The sequence below is a fragment of the Tachysurus vachellii genome, chromosome 24 (assembly GCF_030014155.1).
Source record: "Tachysurus vachellii isolate PV-2020 chromosome 24, HZAU_Pvac_v1, whole genome shotgun sequence".
Lineage (NCBI taxonomy): Eukaryota > Metazoa > Chordata > Actinopteri > Siluriformes > Bagridae > Tachysurus > Tachysurus vachellii.
Window position 1 is genome coordinate 15,574,285 of NC_083483.1, and position 22,035 is coordinate 15,596,319.

Here is a 22,035-nt window from a genome sequence, read left to right on the forward strand (position 1 = left end):
TAATAATAATAATAAGTGTAGCATTATAAGGCACTTAATAATAATAAGTGTAGCATAAGGTGGTATTTATGCTCTCATTTGTAGTGTAATGATGACTACAGCTGGGCTGTAGGCTTTGCCATGCTATTAGATGTGTTGCTGTTTCTCGTGAGTTCCACTAGATGACGATATTTCTTTGGTTATTTTCTGTTTTCATTTAATATGTTGTTAGTAATAGGATATGCATGATCTAATATTATCAATAGTATTAGACATTTATGGTTTATTCTGGGCATATATAATATGTTATATAGTTTGATTTATTCTAAAATATGTGAAATATATATGCAAAAAACACTATTCACCATACACCATATATTGTAATGCACGTAAAATGCAGACGCAGCACATTAACATGGATGAACTATAAATGTATCTGCTTTTTGTTGGTGCAGAATAAAGGAATATGTTGGAATTAGTTCCAAACCTCGAACAAATGTCTTATATTTTTGTTTTATTTTTTCAAGCTTGGCACTTGTGAAATGAGTGTTTAACAGTTTCTAAACTGTTGGAATTCTGCAGTTTATTTAAGCGAGTTAGACTTATGGCACTGTACTAGTAATAATTTAGGTTCCTTTGTGGGTCACTTGACAAGGGTCCGGGTTATGCTCTTTCCTCTTTTTAATATGTTAGGTTCTAAAACCCCTAGAAACGCGAGCTACGCGCAGGACGTAACAGAAGAAATGTTAATGTTATACTAAATGTTATATAGTTCAGAAAATGTTTTTCGAAAGATTTGGACAAGTACCGCTACCAACTCGAGCCCTGGAGCCCCTGCACAGCTAATACGGCTAATATGAATGGTACTGTTAGCTTGCTAGTATCTTCAAATATGCACCACATTACTTTACATTTATAGCCCAATCTACTAATGATATGAGTTTTAAAAGAATGATATGTTTATAATGGGAATGAGTCAGTGATCATGAGCATCACCCACATCACGGTCACCACATCAAAGTCACTCATTTTTAAACATAATGCTTCTTGTATGTTTTTCATAATCTCTTCAGTCTACAGATCTTTGTTCCTACCAAAATCTTTGGGGAAATAATAATAATCACTGATTTATTCACTCATTTCTGATATGCTAGCTGAAGTTCTTGTCTTTCTGTGAGGTCATTTAAATGTTTGTGCTGTGAACTGTATAGAGGACGTAGACAATTTTGTTGTTTTGATGATGTGACAGTGCAGGAACTCCACGGACAATTTAACAGCTGGATGTGTGTGGGTGCTAATTAACATTAAGTTAATTAATACCCTTTATCTTGATGAAGATTGTCATAGTAAACACATCACAAATTTTGAAAGGACTCTTAAATAATCAATTCAAATGGAAACTGATGACTCATAAGTTTGTCTAATATCAGCATGACTTTCATTTTAATAGGGGCTAAAAACAAAGCACATTGTGGTAAAAGTTACAAACTGGACCAGATCTACGAACTAAAATGACTCTTTTGTTAACACGACTATTAAAACTAGCTAACTATAAAGAATGTACCATCTATTGTAAAGCTGATTTAACAAATGTTAAAAACATGAGATGGATTGAAAGGAAGACATTTTATTCATGTTCTACTTTCAGATATTACAGAAAGCTTCAAAAAGGAAAGTGTGAATGCTAGGATGAATACTTGCTTAGGTGAGTACTGGTAGTAAATTCACCATCACAGTAATAGAAAAGATTGTTTTTTGTGAAAGTTGTTTAGAAAAAAAAAACAATACATGTTTATGTAGTGCACCCAAAGTCCTTAAGCATTTGAGACAGTGCGCCAATGCCGATGTAAGTTTCTTTGTACTGACGAGTTTGACCTTCCTCGCTTGTGGGCCAGTATTCAATCCAAGTCTGCTCACCCAGGATGTACTGCAGCCTGACAACAACAAATGATACAAATGAGGGCTCATTCACACAGACAACACTATTAACAAACTTGGCCAATACTACAGAGATGTGTGTTTTCCCTCTTCAACTACATCAAATTTAGCCCATGATGCCCATGGTGATTAGTTGATGAAGGAACATACTTTCCCTCTATCCTCGGTAGGTCAGCACTGTGGCCCATGATGAGGTAGCTCTTGCCTTCCACAAATCCAAAAGACTCTCTGCAATTAGCATGACCCATGAATGTCCTTATTTTGTCAAGTACATCATGGTCAGTACCTGTAAAATAAAACCCAAACGCATGCATTTGTATGGATACACTGGATCTTTTGTGGGATGGACATGGATATAGAGAGTTGAAGTTACCAGTTCATAGCTGATTGTTTTCCTATAACTGCCCGTGCCAAAGTAAGCACAGCAATTTTTGCAATGATTAATTAATAAGTAATTAGTTTAATAGGCAATTTGTTATGCATAAAAACTCGATAATCATTAAAATGAACTCATACATATGATTTTTAGTCTCAATCAAAAACACATCCATACTGTCTGTCTGATGGTAGCAGTGAGAGCAGTCTTTTTTCGGGTGGCTTAAGACTTTGAGTCATCTGGTTTGGGTTTGGATGTCCTAGAGGGAAAGAAACTAACCTCCAATGATTTGCTGAAATGTCCACAACACACTCTGCAGAACTCTTGTGGTTGAGAGCATAGATGTTCTCATACCAAGTGCTCAATCAGGCAGTCAGGATGCTGTCCATGGTGCATATGTAAAATAATTTGAGGATCTTGGGGCTCATACCAAACTTCTTCAGTGTGAGTGAACCATGTGAGGTCCTTCGTGCTGTGAACACAGAGGAACTTGAACCTTCTCCTCTGGGGTCCTATTGATGGGGATTAGGTTGCGTTTTCTATTCTCCTGAGTCTAGTACCTTGATCTTGTTTATGTTAAGTGTGATGTGGATTTCCTGGCACCAGCATTTTAGGATGCACAACTCTTCTTTGTAGGCTGTTTCATCATTGTTGCTGATCAGAACTACCACCATTGTGTCAACTATATATTTGATGATGACATTTCACAAACTGTTTGTGGTTATAGGTTTATAAGGAATACAGGAGAGGTCTGAGAACACACTTTGTGGTGTTCCAGTGTAGAACGTCAGCAGGGTGGAGATGTTGCTCTTAATACTGACCACCTGATGTCTACGTAACAGGAAGTCCAGGATCTGCCTGCATAGGGTCCTGTTCAGGCCCCGAGCCTAGAGTTTTATGTCAAGCTTGAAAGACACAATGGTAATGCAACTATAGTCCAGAAACAGAATTCTGACATGACATGACAACGGTGGCCAGAAAAATAGGGTGACAGTTTACCAATAATTTCTTTGGTACTGAGAGAGTGGAGGACATTTTGAAACATTTTGTGGGGCTACAGGCAGAGAGAGGTTGGAAATGTCTGTTAAAACACCAGCTGTACATACCTTTAAAGACATGGCTGTCTGGACCTGCGGCCTTGCAGATGTTAAATTGTTGGAAGGACTGGGTAGCATCTATTAAAACATGTACTACATAGTGTACTAACCTGTGCAGTATTGGCCATGGGAGCGCTCTCCATGGGGGCATGGTTGTTTGTTTTCAAAGCGAGCATAAAAAGTATTAAGCTCATCCAGCAGAGAGAATGCAGTGTTTACTTATTATTTATAGTGTTTATTTCTCTTATTTGTGATTTTTTATTCTCTGTCACATGACTCTTGTGTTGGCTGTGTTAAGCCAATTTGCTAAAAGGTGGATGGGGAGGGATTTGTAGACAGGTCCAAAACACAGTCCTCACATGTGCTGTATGATGTTTTTGCATTATTGTTCTCAAGTTGGCTTTGTTGAAGTTCTCAGTAACAATAAATGTAGCCTCAGAAGCAGGAATGCAGAAGCATGAAGTATGATACAATCACACCACAAGTTGTAGTCAATAAAATATGAGCCCCATGTCTTTTTTCCAGAAAGGTCTTTTGCCCTGTCCACATGGTGCACCCTGTCTGTCACCTGGGGCATTACATGCATTTTCGGAGAGGCAGAAAATGCTGTAATCTCATGTCCCATTGGTTTAAGATATGGGATCCGCTGCAGCATTTGTAAATAGTGGGTCTGATGCAAAGTCTGGTTTGCAATGTGTAATTGAAGAGGCAATTTATAAAAATATTTGTTTGCCATAGACTATCATGGTGACGACTCCCAACATAAGAAACGTAAAAATTGCTGGGTCAAAGCTGGCAGCACGGAGGCCATACTATGCACCTTCTTTGAGCAATCACAATACTGGTGGCCACACATGATGGGAGTTATTCACTGGCTTGTGTCTTTTTTGTATCTATGCCAGGGTTAGTACCATGAACAATACCCACAGGCAAACTCCTTCACCTTTATGGACCCAAAGACCATGGTCTCACATTGCCATCAATTTCAACAAAGATCTTTCCCCTTCTGAAGATAGCTGATGCCAACAGACAGAACAAACTCATCCGTAGGGGTGGACCTGGACTCTCTGACTGTATTGTCAGAAAGAAGGATGTTGTCTAAGCTACTGGCCGTCTCAGACAAAATTTTCCACTGGCTCCAAGATGACTAATTAAACCAAGGTGCTCCTCAGAGTGACACAGAAAATCCTTCCTACCTGTGTCCGTTGGACTGGACTGAATTAATAAAGTATTCTGATTCTGATTCTCAGAACAACATAGTCATGTTGGATCGGTTCTTCAAAGCCCTATAGCTTATCTCCCTAACAGATCTGCCACTCTTTGAAATGGGTTAACTGCTGTTTGATAAAATATTACTGTACATACCCGAGGATATTGTAAGTGACAGGGGTGTTCCATGAATCTGAGGCTATCATCTCAGTCTGTCATCCTCAAGCCAATGTTCAGGTGGAGAGAGATTCAACCAAGAGATAAGATTTTTTTTTAGAACTTACTGTTCCAACAATCAAGAGGACTGGGCTCAATTCCTACTAAATGCCAAATACCCTGAACTTACTTAAGTGCTCTGCTTCTAACCTCAATCCTTTTAAATTGCTTCTGGCAGAGTGAACAAGTGTGGGAACAAGCTGACCAATGCTTGGAGCTAGGGGCTGAAACAAACAAGATGTTTGAAGACAAGAGTTGTGGAGAGATGCCCAGTTGAAAGCCGAGCCAGTTTATAGAGTCACAAGGAACCTTTGGAACACAGAAAGTGTTCAGAAGCTGTGTCATTGTAACACTTGCCAATTCACAGTCCTCAAAAGAATAAATAACACAAACTAGAATTAAGTGCCAAAGCCCCCTTGCTCCATGTCTCCCACCTCAAACCAGTCAAGCAGAACTACAACACCAAAACTCTCACATTCTCATTCACCCAATTACTAAACATCCGGCATGCTGACAGTATAAGTGCACATTCTGTATTAAAATAAAGGAAGCAGCCAACACAAGCCAATAAACAAGTACATCACACGATGTATCATTAAAAAACAAACACTTCTTGACATGGGTAACGCATTGTTCTACATAACTGATAAATTACTGTGATCTTCTGTCATACAGATATATAAATAAGACCTACCTTCTTTCAGGACCTCTTCAATCTTCATTTCATAATAATCTGTGTTTGGGTTTTGGTCCACTTTAATTAATTTCACTTTATAAGCTGAAAAATAGAATTTGTTTATATTACAAAACCAATTGATCAGTTATTTTCTTATTTGCTATTATACCTATTACAGAGATTTCATTTAGTAGATATTAAAGCTTGACATGAGTACATTGAGTGAGCAATGGTAACATACATGGAGATAGGATTTATGTGTGTCTGAATCTGGTGTTTAAATAGTTGTTGATGTTTACCGTAATCCATGCCAGCTTCACAAGCTTTGTTCTCTCGCTCTTGCTCACCAATTTTTTGTTTTTTCTGGACACTGCAGTTTTCTGTCAGGGAATATAGACCATTTCTCTTTTACACAATTGGACAAAATATTATATCTTTATTATATCTTATTCCAATTGTTTATATTTATTGCATTTGTCAGCTGTAAATATGTCTACCTTCAGCACACTGGCACAGATCTTTCTGGTCAATGCACAATCTGTTCAGGGCTCCATCTTTCTTTGTAGGATGGTAGAACTTCATACAGCGTTCCCCTACAAACAACACAAGGGTTTGTGTGTGTGTGTGCCTGTGTTTGCACATGCCTTTGTGTGGGTTTATGTGTTTATTTTTCATTTTTTACCTGGAGAGTAGTAATCATACACACTGACAGCAGCCGGTTGAAGCAAAGCAGCCTTATTTATCCTGTGCACTCTGAATACAATCTTTTCTGGGAAAGAGTGTGATACCTGACAAGAGAGAAGATTAGCTTAAACAGAGAAACTTTTACAACACTTTAATACCTTAAAATTTTAAAATAAAATATACTTCATTATACCTTATCTAAATACATGATGAGGGAGCCTCGTTCTGAAAGCTGTTTGTCCATCTCAAACTTCTGTATGTATTTGTCCCTTCCAATGGTTAGCTAAGATTATGATGTTCAAAACAAAATGTCAGAGATTGCTTTCTGTGAAAACATTTCTTATGCTTATTGTACAAAATCTATTGTCACAGAAGTGTCTGTAAGTATTTTTCAGATTTCTGCTTACGTCTTGAAGATCATTTTCATCCACCACAAATCCTGTCAGCAAGCCGATATCCAAAATACTCATAGTGGCATCTCTTTCTGGATCCTTAAATCTGCAATGATGTATTTAAAATGAAAGAAAAGTTCATTTCAAATTCTAAATAGACAGTGCATTATGTTTTAATTTTTAAATAAAAAAAAGATGTAAATAATAATACAAATAAACTAATAAGTATGTAAAACTACATGACCTTTATTTTGCAGTATACTTACAGAACGTTAATGGTGACCTCGTAACTTTCTTCAGCACCTGCATATGATACTGTGAGAGAAATTAGAGCATAGAGCATCAAAACATTATAGCATGGATTTTTGAAATATCTCAAATATATCCTATTTTGGCATCACCAATGGAAATAGATTTGAATGCAGTGATTTGAACATGAGATAAAACTTACCCTTTGCTTCTTTTTTTATTTCAACAGAAAGATCAAACTTTTTGCAGTCGCTCTTCTTTTCTATGGGTCTAGCATAGTAAAGTGTTGTTACCTATGAAAAAGAGGAATTAGTTTTTTGTAATAAATAAACTACAAATACAAAACAAAGGAATTTATTCAAATGAATACTCACTTTGAGAACTCCAGCACCAGTTCCCTTAGCAGTAACATTAAACTCTTGCTTGAGCTGAACCTGTAAAAGTCCAGGTATAGAAACCTTTGAATTAGTCTTCATTTTGCTATAATAAGGCACAGAGGTTAACAAAGTTACAGGGTGTGAAATATTGGAATTTTGCCTTCTGGAATGAAAAGCTATTTTGCAAAAAAAAAAAAAAAAGGTGGAAGAACATTTTGTAAAGGTGTGATTGTAACTGCTGTCTGTGAGAGGCAACTAAGACACATTCCAGGAGGATTCAGGCTGTGTCCAAATCTGCTCACTAATTATGATATATTGGATATATAAGTCTACACATCCCTTTTGAAATTGCAACTTACAGTGAAAACAATAAGAATCATTTTGGGGGAAAAATAAAACAATGCACAATAACCTGTTTGCATAAGTATGTACATCTCTATACTAATACTTGGTTGAAGCATCGCTAGATTTTATCAAGGCTTTCACTCTTTTTGGGCAAGAGTAAGTGAGTTTGGTACATTCTGTCTTTTTCTGTCAATTTTCCTTGCAAAAGCACATAAACTCTGACATACCCATCCATATATTTTCTGTCAGGCACCCCACAAATTTTGCATTGGATTTAGATTTGGAATCTGGCTGAAAGCATTCAAGTGTTGAATCCTTTGCGTGCTTCAGGGTGTTTGAAAGATGAAATTCTTCATAGGTGTTTAGCAGCATCCTTAAGGTTTATCCCCAAGGCCCTTAATGTTTAGCCCCAAAATTTAGGCTGAACATAAGCTTAAGCTGTCTCATACTGTAGCATGATTCTGACACCTTCTTCCTGGATTGTGGTCTTTTATTGAGATGCTGTGTTTTATTTATTTATTTTTTGCACCAGACATTTTTTGATATTACGACCCAAGTTTTTGCTCCATATTATTGTTTTTATTTTCTTCTATGAATTATATTTACAGTTAGTTTTGCAGCATTTGGCAGATGTTCTTATCCAGAACAATGTACAAAAGTGTTTTTAAGTCTCTATCATTGAATACTTTAGTGAGGAGTGATGAGGGCTTTGAGGTAAGAGGGATCTGGCCCATTTTTGGCTTTGTAGACAAGCATCGGTGTTTTGAATCTGATGTGTTCAGCTACTGAAAGCCAGTAGAGTAGCGCAGCACTGGGATGATGTGGACAACATAGGCAGGTTGAAAACAAGTCATGCAGCTGCAAAATGCTCCTGGTCATGATCTTACAATATTCGATCTGATCTCCCCATGGACACTCAACTGTCCATGGGGAGATCAGTTCGAATATTGTAAGATCATGACCTGGAGATGAATCACCTGATGATCAACAGTTCAGTTTTGCTAGGATTGAGCTTCAATTGATGAGCTGTCATCCACGATGATATGTCTGCCAGACATGCTGAGATCCGAACAGAAGCTGTGGTATTTATATATATATATATTTAGATACATTTAAGACAGCTTGAGCTTGAATTTTTGACAGGATGAACTTTAACCAACTTCTACATCTTGCAACCCTAACTATATACTGTATAAAGAATTTAGGAAACTGTTTAAATATAAAAGCAACCCAGAATTTGCCAGAAATTTCTCCAAGTCTTCTAATTAGTTTTAGAGGGATATCCTATTCTTAGTAATGCCACAGTTGTGCCATATTTTCTATACTTGTTGATTACTGTCTTTACAGTGTCCCATGGTGTCTAATACATTGAAAAATTTTATATCACAAATACATGCCATTTTAACAAGGGTGTATAGACTTATTATATCCACTGTATTATCTGTATTAGATCAGAACACAGCACATACTGTAGTAACAAGCAGTATGGTAAATCTTCATGTACATAAAGTTATTTTTTATTAAATTGCTATGAACTCTAGCTTTAATTCTGTGTTTTCCAGTTTTCCACTAAACAATTGTCTGTAATATCTGCTTCATAGGATGCAAATAATAAACAGAAATCAGAAATCTTGTTTTCTAATGGCTGAAAGTAACCTTGTCTGAGCGTGTAAGTAGTGAGTTGTCCTTGTTGAATATCCATTTGATGGAACGACTTCGTCCACTCACGCTCACTTCCACATCAAGGTCTGCATTCTGTCGACTTCTTACTTGTTTATAGTACTCAGCCACTGCTTGGAACACTATTATGGTTGCCTAGGTGACATGTACAAGCAAAGAGGATTGAGTGAAATGTATGTATATTTTTACACTTATACACTTGTATATTTGTTCCACATCAAAAGTGACTTGAATGGCCACAGTAATGTTACAGATCAGGACACAGAAATTACAGAGTACTGCTTTAAATCCAGCTTCAATTTTAAACAAACAAACAAAATATCCAGCTGTTCAGCATATTCAGGAAAGAAAAACAGAAAAACCTGATAACCTACCTGGGTGGTGCCATGACCCCCATAAGGACTGCTCTGCCTATTAAGCCAATGAACAGCTTTTCCTGCTGCATCAAACTCCTTTGCCCTTACCAGAGCCAGCACAGCATACGCTGTTGCCTCCAGGGAGAAGTGATGTCCACCAGGAACTTGCCAGTAAGCACCGTCTGTGGATAAGATATATAGAATCAAATTTACATGTGCTTTCTTCAGAAATAAATAAATATGATTTTAATTTAGTTACTGACCTTCAGTGGAAGCCTGCAGCAGATGCTGTTTCTTAAACTTGCCAGCATTGGCCAAGGCATATGAAGACATTGCAACTGCATACGGATTGGTCAAAGAGGGGAGTCTTTTTTCCAGATACTCAGTGGCCTTCCTGGTAGACTCTGGAAGACTCTACATGACAGAAAAGGGTAGAATTATATGCATAATTCTACAAAAGCTGGTCAATGTGCTTGATTGTTTTGACTTATTAGTGATATATGGTGTGATAAGTTGACATACTCCAACTGATTTAGCACAAAGATGTTTTCCTTCTTGCAGGGCAATCAAGACAAATGCTGTCAGAGATGCATCAGCATCTTTACCTCGTACATTACCCTGGAATAGCACAGAAAATTCTTTACAGTACACTTAAGTACACCAGATTTCACAAAAATTGTTGCTGTGAGGTTTTTTGTACATGTCACTAATTTAAGACCAAACAAATATAAGCTTAACTTACAACCATCTCTCCATGATAGACTGGGGCATTTTCTATAAATGAGCCATCTGGCATCTGTGATTTCAGAATTAACCACTTGAGAGCACTGCAAAGGATATCTTCATTTATCGTGATTAGGTCACTAGCCAGAGCAAAGACTTTGGATACGTATGCTGTCAACCTTTAACGCAGAAAAAACAAGCAGTCAACATATGGCCTAGCATTGACTGTTATGTATAAATTAAAGAATTATTTAAAAATTACAAACTAATTAAAATTATAAAACAAAATTTGATTGGTCTCTTTTACCATGTGCTGCTAGGTGTATGTATCCATGCAGCATAAGAACCATCAGTTTTACGGAATGTAAGTTCTCTTTCATATCCTAAGAATGGGTGAGAAGGAAGGTTAATTCTCTTAGCATTAGCAGGGGGAAAAAAGGAGGACTTCTGCATAGATACTGTATGTCCTGACACAAGCACCAAGCCATTCTTTAACTGTAATTAGAAACCAATCTTATCTCTTCTTCTTCTGTTATTTTATTTTATTAACAGTACCTCAGAAAGGTCTAAAAAGGTCAGCAAGTGTCATCTGTGTACATTCTGAGCCACCATAACAAACACTATCAGCTTTTTAAAATTTAACTAGCTTTTAGCATGACCTAGTTGCACAGCAGGTGGTATAAATGCCTCACAGGTCCAGGACTGAGCATGACACTGACATGGATAAAGTAAGGATGATTAAATATACATTTCTATAGCTTATGGTCAACTTATTGACTTTTAAGGCTTATTTAGATACCAGAAAGAATTCTGGATTAAAAAAGACCTTTACATTTGCTCTATAGTTTTGTAAGAGTCTTCTCACCTGTCTGGATGTGCTTGATAGCCTCAATACGTCGTTGCATGCCAACTTTTTCCCACTGGTTGGTGTTATCTAAATAGTGTGTGGCAATTAGAGGCAACGTCATAAAGATCATATTTTGCTCTCCGCAGCCATGGGGTTGTACGATCAAGCGCCCCATAAAATCTCCACTGATGGCCTGTTCAATTGTTTGACTCACCTCCTGACCTGCAGACAAATAGATAAATAGTTAGATTGTTGTTAGCAGGCAAGCAGGTACCTCCTGTTGTGGCAAACATTATTATGTATTATACTATCTCATTATGGTCTTAAAAGGACCACATAATTACAGAATAATAATGGCGGGCGGACATTGAGTGTTTCCACCTACTCTCAGCTTTGGTTTCATCATAAAGCAGAAAAAAGCTGCAAAGAATAGGGAATAGAACAGAGAATAGCATGGCGATGTGATCTTCACCTTACTTTTTCTGAGTACTTTATGAACTTTACCTGAACACTCACTGAACACTTTATTAGAAACACCTGTACAACTACATTTTTATGCAAGTATCTAATCACTTGATAGTGTGGCAGCAGTGCAATGCATAAACAAGATACAAGCTAGCAGTGTCAGATAATGTTCAGCCGATTCACTGATTTTGACCTTGAAATAATTGATGGTCTCAGATGTGCTTGTTGAGTATTTCTATAACTTCTGATCTCCTATAACTTACTCAGAATGGTAAAGTAATTAAAAAAATGTATAGTCAGTGCCACTTCTACAAAAAAAAGTGCCTTGTAGATGAGAGAGGTCAATAGAGAATGGGCGTACTTGTCCTACAGAAAGGGTACAGTAATTCAGATAAGCACTCAGTTCAATTGTGGTGAGCGTAAAAGCACCTCAGAATACAAACCACATTGTACCGTGAGGGACAGCCGAACATAAAATGGGTTCCCATTTTGTCAGCCAATAACAGAAAACTGAGGCTGCAGTTGCCGCAAGCTAACCAAATTTGGACAGCTGAAGACTGGAAAAAGAAGAATAAAATCTATGCCATGAAGAATTTGTATATGGTTCCTGATAATGTGGTCGGTAAGTGTATATAATATACTGGGCATGTATTCATTTTGTCAACCAATCTATCAGTAATGCTGGTCAATTGTATTCCAATTGGGGCCTGTTTTTTTTCTTATTTTGGGTCAGGTTTAACTGCAGTAAGCAAACCTCTGTTGCTTGGATTTATAACCAAACACCTGCATGTTCCTGGATCAGAAATGATTGTATCACTCACAAAAACTATTCTGCTTTTTAAAAATTGTTCAACCTTCAGCAAGATTTAACATTGGACTGTGTGTCATGCAGTGATAGACAGTAGGATTCAAAAGCACACAGTATATTTGACATTTTTGCATGTCATTGAAAAGAGTTTTCTGTTTTCATATCTGCGAGGCAACTATGAATAAAAAATTTCCCAGACACCCCCCTGTAACAATGTCTTAAAACTTTTATTATTTCTGGAAAAAATAATACTACAGGGTCTGACCCATTACTGCCAAGCTCCACAGTCCATATTGGACCATGATGTGTTTTAAATTGTTCTTACCAGCCACCGTGATGTAAGTGTGTGCAGGAGTGTTTGGAACCTGCCCGGGTGGTACCTCAGTCCTCAAATGCACAACTTGAACGCCACCTATTCGAAAATGCACATAAATAAATAAATTTTTTTTATTTTATTTAGTCTTTATTAATTAAGTAATTTATTAAACATTTGCTGTTGCTTCAGTACAGAATATAGATCTCACCAGCTACTTTAGAGGGATTTAATTCCAAATTTTTTTCTGGGAGTTCAGTTAGCACACCTTCCGACTGAACAAGGGTAAAAAAGACCATATGTTAATCTAAGTTAAGTTCTAAATGCATTTGATTGCATCATAGTATCATATAATTTATTTAGTTTACTTACTATTAAGGGTTTTAACTAATCCTGTCTGAAAAATCACTCACATATAATCTGCTCATACTCACCACCACCTTCAGCGTTTTTCGTACTCCATCATGAAGTGATGAACTAGCAGCCTGCACCTCTATGTGATGTTCCCCCAGTTCCATGGGAATAATCACATAAGGGATGGAAATGGTGGACTCGGCTTCAACATTAACTATTGTACGGTATTTCTTCTTTTTACTGGCCGCGCTACAAATATGCTCTGTCTCAAAGAAATCCACTCGCACCTGGTGGAAAGAGGAAGTCCAACAGATGTCTTCAGTGTGAATAATGCATAAAACCCAATTGGAGAACATGAACAGAAATTCCACCATACATCAATCTGAGCTCAGAATCGACGTTCTGATCTTTTTGAGGGAAAATATTTTTAAAAATATGTTAAAATGCAGTGAATAATAATACCTTTTGATTCTTATTGGAGAAATTATGTAAAATAGCCTTGACTTCTAGTTGTTCATTGCGGACTGCTGAGTAAGGTAACTTGAGATCCACAAAGAAATCCTTTTCCACTGTTATTTCATAGGGATCAGCTACACAGATGCCTATAGGGAAATAGCAATGTGGTTTAATATTTGCCATCGTATGCCAGTCCTTGTAGCTATCTTTCAGATTTGTACATATGATCATTGATAACATCAAGACATATTAGATCTGTAAAGAGAATGCAGCACTGACCATGGGTCTTAGACAGACTGATGGCTAGGATTTGCCAGGTAGTAATAGAGTCTTTTAGATAGGTTTTGCCCAAGGTGCTGCTTGTTGTACGACTTCAATGAAAGGAAAAAGCATCAGTTATACCATTTACTTCCAGAATGCTATACAAATAAGAATCTCAGATTATTGCATTTACCATGGTACGTTTCTTTGGCAGGCCGGAAGTTCTATGTCCTCCCACATCCAGCTCTCTGGGAACTGCGTTCGGGTGACAATTTCTTCAGAGCTTATAAAATCATCATCATCATCTTCACCTGAACAAATTTATATCAAATCATGCCTTGAACAAGAAGCAAGACAATGCAGAAGACAATGGATCCTCTATGGCTATGGCTTCATTTGCACTGTAGTACTGGACTAGCAAACTATTTTATGAGGACATTTAGCCTAATCAATTAGCCCAATCAAAACATACATCGGTTCAAAGTCTTGGTCAGTTTCTGCTGTACAGCAGTGCTGTTTTTTTTTTTTTTTAAATCTTTAACAACTGTAATAAAAGTAAATGACAAAGTGGGTACATACTGCGAGCCAAAAGCAACAAGTCTTTCTGATCATCATCTTTGCGATTTTGGATCTCGTTACAACAGTGCAAGAAGGGCTTGACACACTCTTCACCATCCAAAATGAATGACGCTCTCTGTTCACATGTATAGCCCAGCCTGTTCTTCCTCAGTCCGTCTGCACAGCATTTCTTCTCTTCAGTGTTGTATTTAGACACTTCAGAAAAAGGGGAAGGGTAAAAATCTGCAATCAGGTCTATCTATCTATCTATCTATCTATCTATCTATCTATCTATCTATCTATCTATCTATCTATCTATCTATCTATCTATCTTATTGTTTTTTAGAGAAAATGTGTAGCATGGCTTAAATTAATGACAACACCACTGAAAAAATAATGTCTAGCTTCTTACTCAGTGTTTGGGTAACCTGGAGTAGAGTCTCTGCTCTCCGTTTTCTCTTCAGTGGGGTAGGACACTCGGGAGCTATTAAAAAAAGAAATTCTCAAAATGATAAGGCCTGTAACTGAAGTCTAAACCTGTAGTTCCCCCCCATACTTGAGTTGTACCTGTTTAATATACTATCAGTTTATATCACAGCACTGTTCAATTCTGGATTGTTTGATTGGTGAGAAGATATTTATTTTCTACACGAGCTGCAGATGTATGGGCTTGTTCTAATGCCTTCTAATGCCATGTCTATAGTATCAACTCATTCACGTGGCCTTGAGAGATACTCCACATAATCTAACCCTGACATTTAACAAAGAAAACCAAAGATTATATGGCCAAATATTTATGGAACCCTGGTCATTACATCATATGTGCTTGTTGAGCATCCCATTCTAGATTTAGTCCTGCTTTGCTGTTTTAAATACCCTCCATTCTTCTGGGAAGGGTTTCCACTAGATTTTGAAGCATGGCTGTGGGGATTTATTATTATTTATTTATTTATCCATTCAGCCACAAGACCTTTGTGAGGATAGAGGTCAGACACCTATGTTCGGCAAAGAGGTTTGGGCTGCAGTTGACGTTCCAGTTCATCCTAAAGGTGTTCAATGGACAGATGAGTTTTTTAAATAAAGAAATAATTGTAAGTGTTGGGAATTTGCTGTTGTATTAGCAGAATGAAGCTCTTTGGGTTTTTAAAGGGGTAAATAATGGGATGGTAACTTCTTCATCTCACCAGTTGATATTGATTATTTATCTATGACAGCACCATGCACAATGTTTCACTTACTACTTAAAAAATCTGCTTTACCTGTTCTTTCATTGGTGCCTCCTACTTTATCAGAGTCAAACAGTAGACCTGCATCATAGAAAACCCCCATACTGTCTTTACCACTGCCTGCTGTACAGCCAGTGTCATGCTTCTCAATAATGTCCCAGATCTGGTGAAGGAATTAAAAAAAGATTATGTTCAGAATATTTAGAGTCCCGGTACCAATCTGGGGACACAGTTTTGCACATTTTTAACAATTTCCTGATTACTGAAACCAAACATAAAACCACAAGATACACAATGAATAAGATCATTTCAAACCCTATTACTCACCTTAGTCTGTGTGAGTCTGTTCTTGTTGAGGACAAATACAGCTTTATCCACAGCTACCAGACCAACCTTGGCATTTGGATCTCCAGTAACTATTAGATGAAAGCCATCACCAGGCTCAAATGACCTCTTGACATTTAAACTCTCCTTTACATCAAGTTTTAGCTTCATTACATAAGATAAAGAAAAAACAAAGAAAAACAAACCAAATATATCAGGGGTGAAAAAATTCCATAGCTGACACACTGGGCAAATGTTCTGATTGCCCTAGAAACTGAAAAATGCAAAATGTGGTAGTAAATAAAGTAATATTTAAATATTTAAAGTTAAATATTTTAAGTTCACATTCCAATCAACAACCAATCTGTTATTGTTATCTTTTCATTCTTCTTGATTTTGGGCATTTGTCCATTTAGCCTAAAGCACATTACTGATATGGGCACAAATGATGTGCTCATGGTGCTTGCTATGTATACATATATTGTGTGTGTGACCTCTTACAATCCTGATGCAGTCGAAAACTTACAAGAATATAATTCTATCCAGTATACTATTTTAACATACTTTGAGAAGGTATCAGATTGCATACCGTTCCCATGCATGTGTCCTGCACATCGACCCAGATGGAGTCAGACACAACTTCTGAGGATCCTACATGGTAATACGCAACCACTCGAAATGAGGGAACCAGGTCCTTGGTGACCGGTAGAGACCAAGTAACTGCCTGGTGTCCACGTCTTAGAAACTTGTCTCCTTGTACAATCTGTCCTTTACTAAGGACCTGACACAAAGAAAATCAACCCAGTTATTTTTTAGTTACCAAAGTTCAGTTTAGGTTTTAGGGCTAGGCACAGGCTTGGCCTTATTATTAGTGTAATACACAAGCCAGTAGAACTACTTCACAATACCACCAAGATCTTTAAATGTATATGTAAGAGATACTGTACCAACCAGATAAGTTACATCTTGATCGGGGACAGCAGTTTTGAAGTTTACATTGATGTTCAACTGATCACCGATTTTCAGTTCTGCAGCATCTACACTTAAATGTAAGTAATTGCCAGAGCCTCCTTTGGTGGTGTAAGGTTGGGCAGTCATCTTGTTTTCAGCTTGTCTTTCATTTGGTATACCTTCGGCTGCAGTTCTTGCCTGTTCACAAAGCAAAACCATTTTAGTTAGGTATGAAATTTCCTGTATGCTTTAATGCTTTTGAATATTCACCACTGCAGAAAAATTAATCTTGATAAAGCTACCAGTCAAACAATGCTATGGAAAGACAAACATGTATTGAACAGTTTAGTCAATTAATAAAAAAGCTGGAAAAAAGCTTAGCAACTCAAAAGATGGTTTAATGCAGCTATGATTTTTTTATCAACCAGCTATGATTTTCTCATCATTTACATCAAGCTGGGACTTGATGTCAATATTGTTTCTTTTTAATTCCTATTCATGTGTAATTACTTTTGTTATTGCGTAAAAAGTAGAAACCCTATTTTACATGACTCACAGTGATATGTAGTGGCCTATCTCCTCCCTGCGTGTTCAGAATGGCCTTAGCCATGCCGTTACTCTTGGTTCGAGACTTAACGTTACCAGGCTGGATCAGTACGTCCACATTTTCAGCAGGTGACTGGTCCGGATTGGTCACATAAACCTTTTCAAATCCAGAACAGACAGAACAGCATAATTATTTTTTTTAAAAATGAGATTAAAATGCTACATATTACTAAAAGTACAGACCAAATAGTAACATGCAAATGCTAATTATTTACACTTATTATCTAGCACTTGAGAAAATTATTAAATTATTAAATCATTTGTATGATTTTAAGGAGCTATAAAGGCTTGCATACTGTGACATCGAAAGACATTCCTGGATGGTAGAATTTTGGGGTTCTCTTGAACTGGATGGTGTAGGGTGATGTCACAATTTGAATGCCCCCCTTCTCTGTTTCAACAATTTCACTACCTGAAATATTATTAATGATAAATGACAGCTAAAAAGATTCATATGGCATTATGTAATGTGGGAATGTAGATCTACATACATAAATACACAATTGCTGGGATCTTACCAGTCTCAGTTATAACACTGACAGAAATGTACAAAAAGCTTCCGACCAGTTTATTAATATCAGGGAAGGAGCGAAGGATCATCTCTTTTGTGAGCTCAGCACGTCCCTCTCCATTAATGATCTATATGTAACAAAAATATTACACATAAGTAGTATTAATGTACAGTTAAAAGCAGGTAGGAGGATTTTTTTTCCCTGTCCAATGTGAAGATAATAAACCAAAACAGAGCATGCAACAGAGTCACTGTGATCTAAATTATGCTACTATTTTGTGCATTTTTTGGAAAATAGCATTAAGCAAATTTTTGTCGGCAGGTTAGAAAATGAACAAAAGTGGGATTAAACACAGTTCTGCAGACATCTCATGTTAAGACCAATTATGAACTGGATTAGTGGAATTGAGGCATAGGAACTATCAGAGCCAGAAATCTAAAAAAAACAAGAACTTTTGGTTGGATTTAAAAAAGAAAATAAATATATGGGTTTCGGTGCTGCAATACTTTGTGTTTAAATCTAAGTACTAGAAATTTAGTGAGTAAATGAAGCAGTGATTATTTCCTCACAGATGTTGTAATGTAAAATATTGATAGGATGTGTAACTGACCTGTACTCTGGTTAAAGAGGCAGGTAGAACGGTTTTAGTGTCTTCGCTCTTAACGCCAAACACCACAAATGCAACACCATTCACATCTTTTCCAAACAGGTACCTTAGTATAATTCACAAAAAAATTAGCACTGAGTTAGATTAGAGTAACTTATTGTCTGTATCATGTTCTACTTACTTGGCAGTTATATCAACGGTAAGATCCTTATCATCCACGTAGAAAAAAGGTGTTGATGGTTTTAATATTACCTCGAAACTCGGTAGCACTGCAAAGTGAAAGACAACATGTAAACACACATGTAGACAAACCAAAAGTAGGGATGTTTGTAGTCTAATTATAAATCGTACCATATTCTTTAACTTCAAATTCAGCAGTGAAGTTCTTCTGTGGGGTGTTTTTGTACCGTGTTGCTACAGTCCATATTCCAGATCTATTAAAACGGATATAATATAATACACAATAATACAATATATAATAATTAATGCAAAAATATTTCAGGTTGTAATAACTGTTTTCTAACACTTAATATTAACTAACTTTGCAACTTCAGGGATGCTGTATAACCCTTTTATGATCCCTTCTTTTGGAAAGATTGTGTCCCTGTTAATTGTGATTCCTTGAGGATTCTTGGGGAAAAGGAAAAAAAAATGTGATATCATTGTATTATCTTTTAGAAAATAATTAATGCATGGATCAGAAAATCAGAATATACAGTAATTGTAGCTTGTGATAAAATGAGTACTGAGTAGGTGAAACCCCAGCTGAGCTGTTTGAACACTTACTATGATTTCCACATAGATTCCTCCACTCTTGTCAACAGGCTGCAGATCAGGAGTCAGTGAGAAGATTCTGTAAAGAACTGGGACAAAAATGATTCATTTGCTTTATATAAACATAACCAGAGTGAACCTTATAAAAATCAATTAGAAATGAAAATGAAAAAGAAATAAACAAAGAACAAAATTAACAACTAACTATATATGTATATACATTATATATATGAAATTATATATTGCTATATTTCTTTTTAAGAAATATATATGTTGACTGTCTACCTGTTGTTCCAGGTGTGTAGATGCTCTTGTCTGTCTGAATGAACATGTATCCAGACTGAAACGATACTAAGACCACTTTCTCGAGCATTTTGGAAGGAAACTCAGCCTGCAGATACACATACTGCTTCTCCAGTGGGTCTTCACTAAAGAAGTCTTTATTGTCAGGAATCTGAACCAAAGGAAAATTATAAACTTAATTTTAGTGTACAATAACTGTAGAAATGAAAGCTACTCCACACCACCTGACACATCCATTTATTTAAGACCATATTTCTAAAATATTTTAAAAATTTTATGTATATAAACTCCAACTGTTTATAAGAAAGACAAAAGAAATGATTTAAAACAGTAGTTATTAATGTGACGCATGACCTGCATGTCAAAATAAAGGTAACATTAACAGATGCAAGACAAAGAATCTGTGAAACCCAGAAACCTGAATAAGGTGAATAATAAACTAATATACTACCAATGAGCATCAGAGGATAAATGTAAAGTGAAACAGCAACAAAAAGTTTAAAAAGGTGTAATAGGTTGCCCTCTGGTGGTCATTTGGGGAAATGTTTATTATTATTATTATTATTATTATTATTATTATTATTATTATTATTATTATTTAAATCACAAATAAAGAAATTATTAGAGGTAGCAATAAATAATCTCTTTGTGAACCTCAATTCAAATCAACTGAACTGAGGTCTCTAAGACCTCAACTGAATCTAAGGCCCAGAGATGCATGGATGCTGTTCATTTTGTCCGGTAATCTCAGAGAACCCACCGTTATGTCTACAGTTGCCTGGTAGTTTTTATCAGCAGTGAGGACGACTGATTGAGATGTCAGTTCTGAAGTTTTCTTTGGGTGGTTCTTCACACTGATCTTCACTGGGATGTTACCTCCATTATAATCCTGCACTTCCACAAACACTTTCTCAGGGGTCCCCACGCGCAGCAGGTTCGGGGCCACCAACACGTTACTGTTATAACAAAGAGGAAAATGTTTATTCAATTATTTATTTATTGGAATAATGTAAAATAACATTTGCTAACTGTAAAGTATAAGCAGAAATAAAAAAAATCCATGTTCAAGTCCCACAGATAAAAATAAGTAGGTAAAGGTAAAAGACAATCTATGTGCATGCTTCAGATAAATAACTTTAAACATTAATTAAACATCTGACATGTAAGTGTTCTTCCTTTCATATGCAGATTTTAAATTTAAATATTCAAATTCCAATAAAGAGAGCACTATTGGCTATGTTCTCTGGGAGGGAGGGGCCTATTCTCTCTCTCACCTGTCAATCACAGCAACAGTCGCACATGTACACAGAAGAGGGCGGAGAGCGCTTTAGTTCACGTGTGTGATGAAGAGTAATCAATAGTTTATCTCTCCACATCTGCTAGCTGTTGTGTAATATCGGTGCACAGTTAGATAGTGGGTGCGATTTGGCAGATGACTAAAATGGGGAGAAAACGGCTAAAAAATACCCTTCCAAATGTAAAGCGGAATTTTTCTCCCTGTGCACTAAAATGATCTCTTTTATAAGTTGAACTATAATCACTAAAATAGTCTTAAGATTTTAGCCCAAATTTGTGTGAATATAATGTAAATGTACATTTTATCAGCTTAAGTAAAGACACATTAAAACAATGTAAAGCAGGAAAAGTCATATGTATTAATTCTGTGTGAAACAATAAGAGTTGTGTGTGTGAGTGTGTGTCTGTGTTTGTGTGTGTGTGTGTGTATGTGTGTGTGTGTGTGTGTGTGTGTGTGTGTGTATGTGTGTGTCTCTGTGTGTGTATGTGTGTGTACTCACAGCGGATCACATATTGTAAGCACCGGGAAAGATAGAAGCGCAGCAGTCAGCCACAGCAGGTCTATATGCATCCTGACTGTTGGTCCGAGCTCAGTCTGAGGATGTGTGTGTTATCGAGCAGTACCACAGCTTTTATACCAACCTAACACACACACACACACACACACACACACACACACACACACACACACACACACACACAACATAAGGCCTCTCCCACTCTGTGATTATGAAACACTGACATTGGGGGTGTTAGTGATGGAACGATGTGCAGTGGTGTTTCAACAGAATGGAAAAAACAAACTTTAGAGATAAACCCAATCCTGGCATTTACTCCTCACTGCTTCGGCTAAACATTATATTGTGCAATATGCAGAGTTTAAACACACACACACACACACACACACAAATGATCTGAACATTTCCCCAAACTAATAATAATTCTTTAATTTAAAAAATACTCTGTAGATTTCCTTATCTAATTATATCTATATATATCTATATAATGGATATATTTGTTTCTATTTTTTTTTTTATTAATGGAGTGTTACATGTATAGAATGTTTCTGTTTATTCA

General features: G+C 36.6%; 1 protein-coding gene across 1 annotated transcript; it reads right to left on the reverse strand.

Annotated features, from left to right (window-relative positions):
- Nucleotides 1-1,586: 1,586 nt before the first annotated feature.
- Nucleotides 1,587-21,617, reverse strand: LOC132839480 (complement C3-like). Its single transcript, XM_060860473.1, has 41 exons — nt 21,459-21,617; nt 20,423-20,618; nt 19,645-19,813; nt 19,372-19,448; nt 19,127-19,215; nt 18,937-19,019; nt 18,767-18,854; nt 18,589-18,691; nt 17,985-18,105; nt 17,763-17,878; nt 17,417-17,563; nt 16,861-17,058; nt 16,499-16,690; nt 15,913-16,074; nt 15,619-15,748; nt 14,772-14,843; nt 14,381-14,575; nt 13,995-14,112; nt 13,820-13,911; nt 13,547-13,686; nt 13,165-13,371; nt 12,942-13,005; nt 12,743-12,829; nt 11,163-11,366; nt 10,605-10,680; nt 10,317-10,476; nt 10,097-10,192; nt 9,838-9,988; nt 9,593-9,756; nt 9,195-9,353; nt 7,191-7,250; nt 7,019-7,109; nt 6,834-6,882; nt 6,583-6,673; nt 6,369-6,458; nt 6,174-6,279; nt 5,989-6,084; nt 5,791-5,871; nt 5,510-5,593; nt 2,068-2,203; nt 1,587-1,913 (listed from the first exon to the last, which is right to left on the reverse strand). Exons 1-41 carry the CDS (start codon nt 21,527-21,529, stop codon nt 1,772-1,774), a joined length of 4,953 nt encoding a protein of 1,650 aa, XP_060716456.1. The 5' UTR covers nt 21,530-21,617; the 3' UTR covers nt 1,587-1,771.
- Nucleotides 21,618-22,035: the final 418 nt, after the last annotated feature.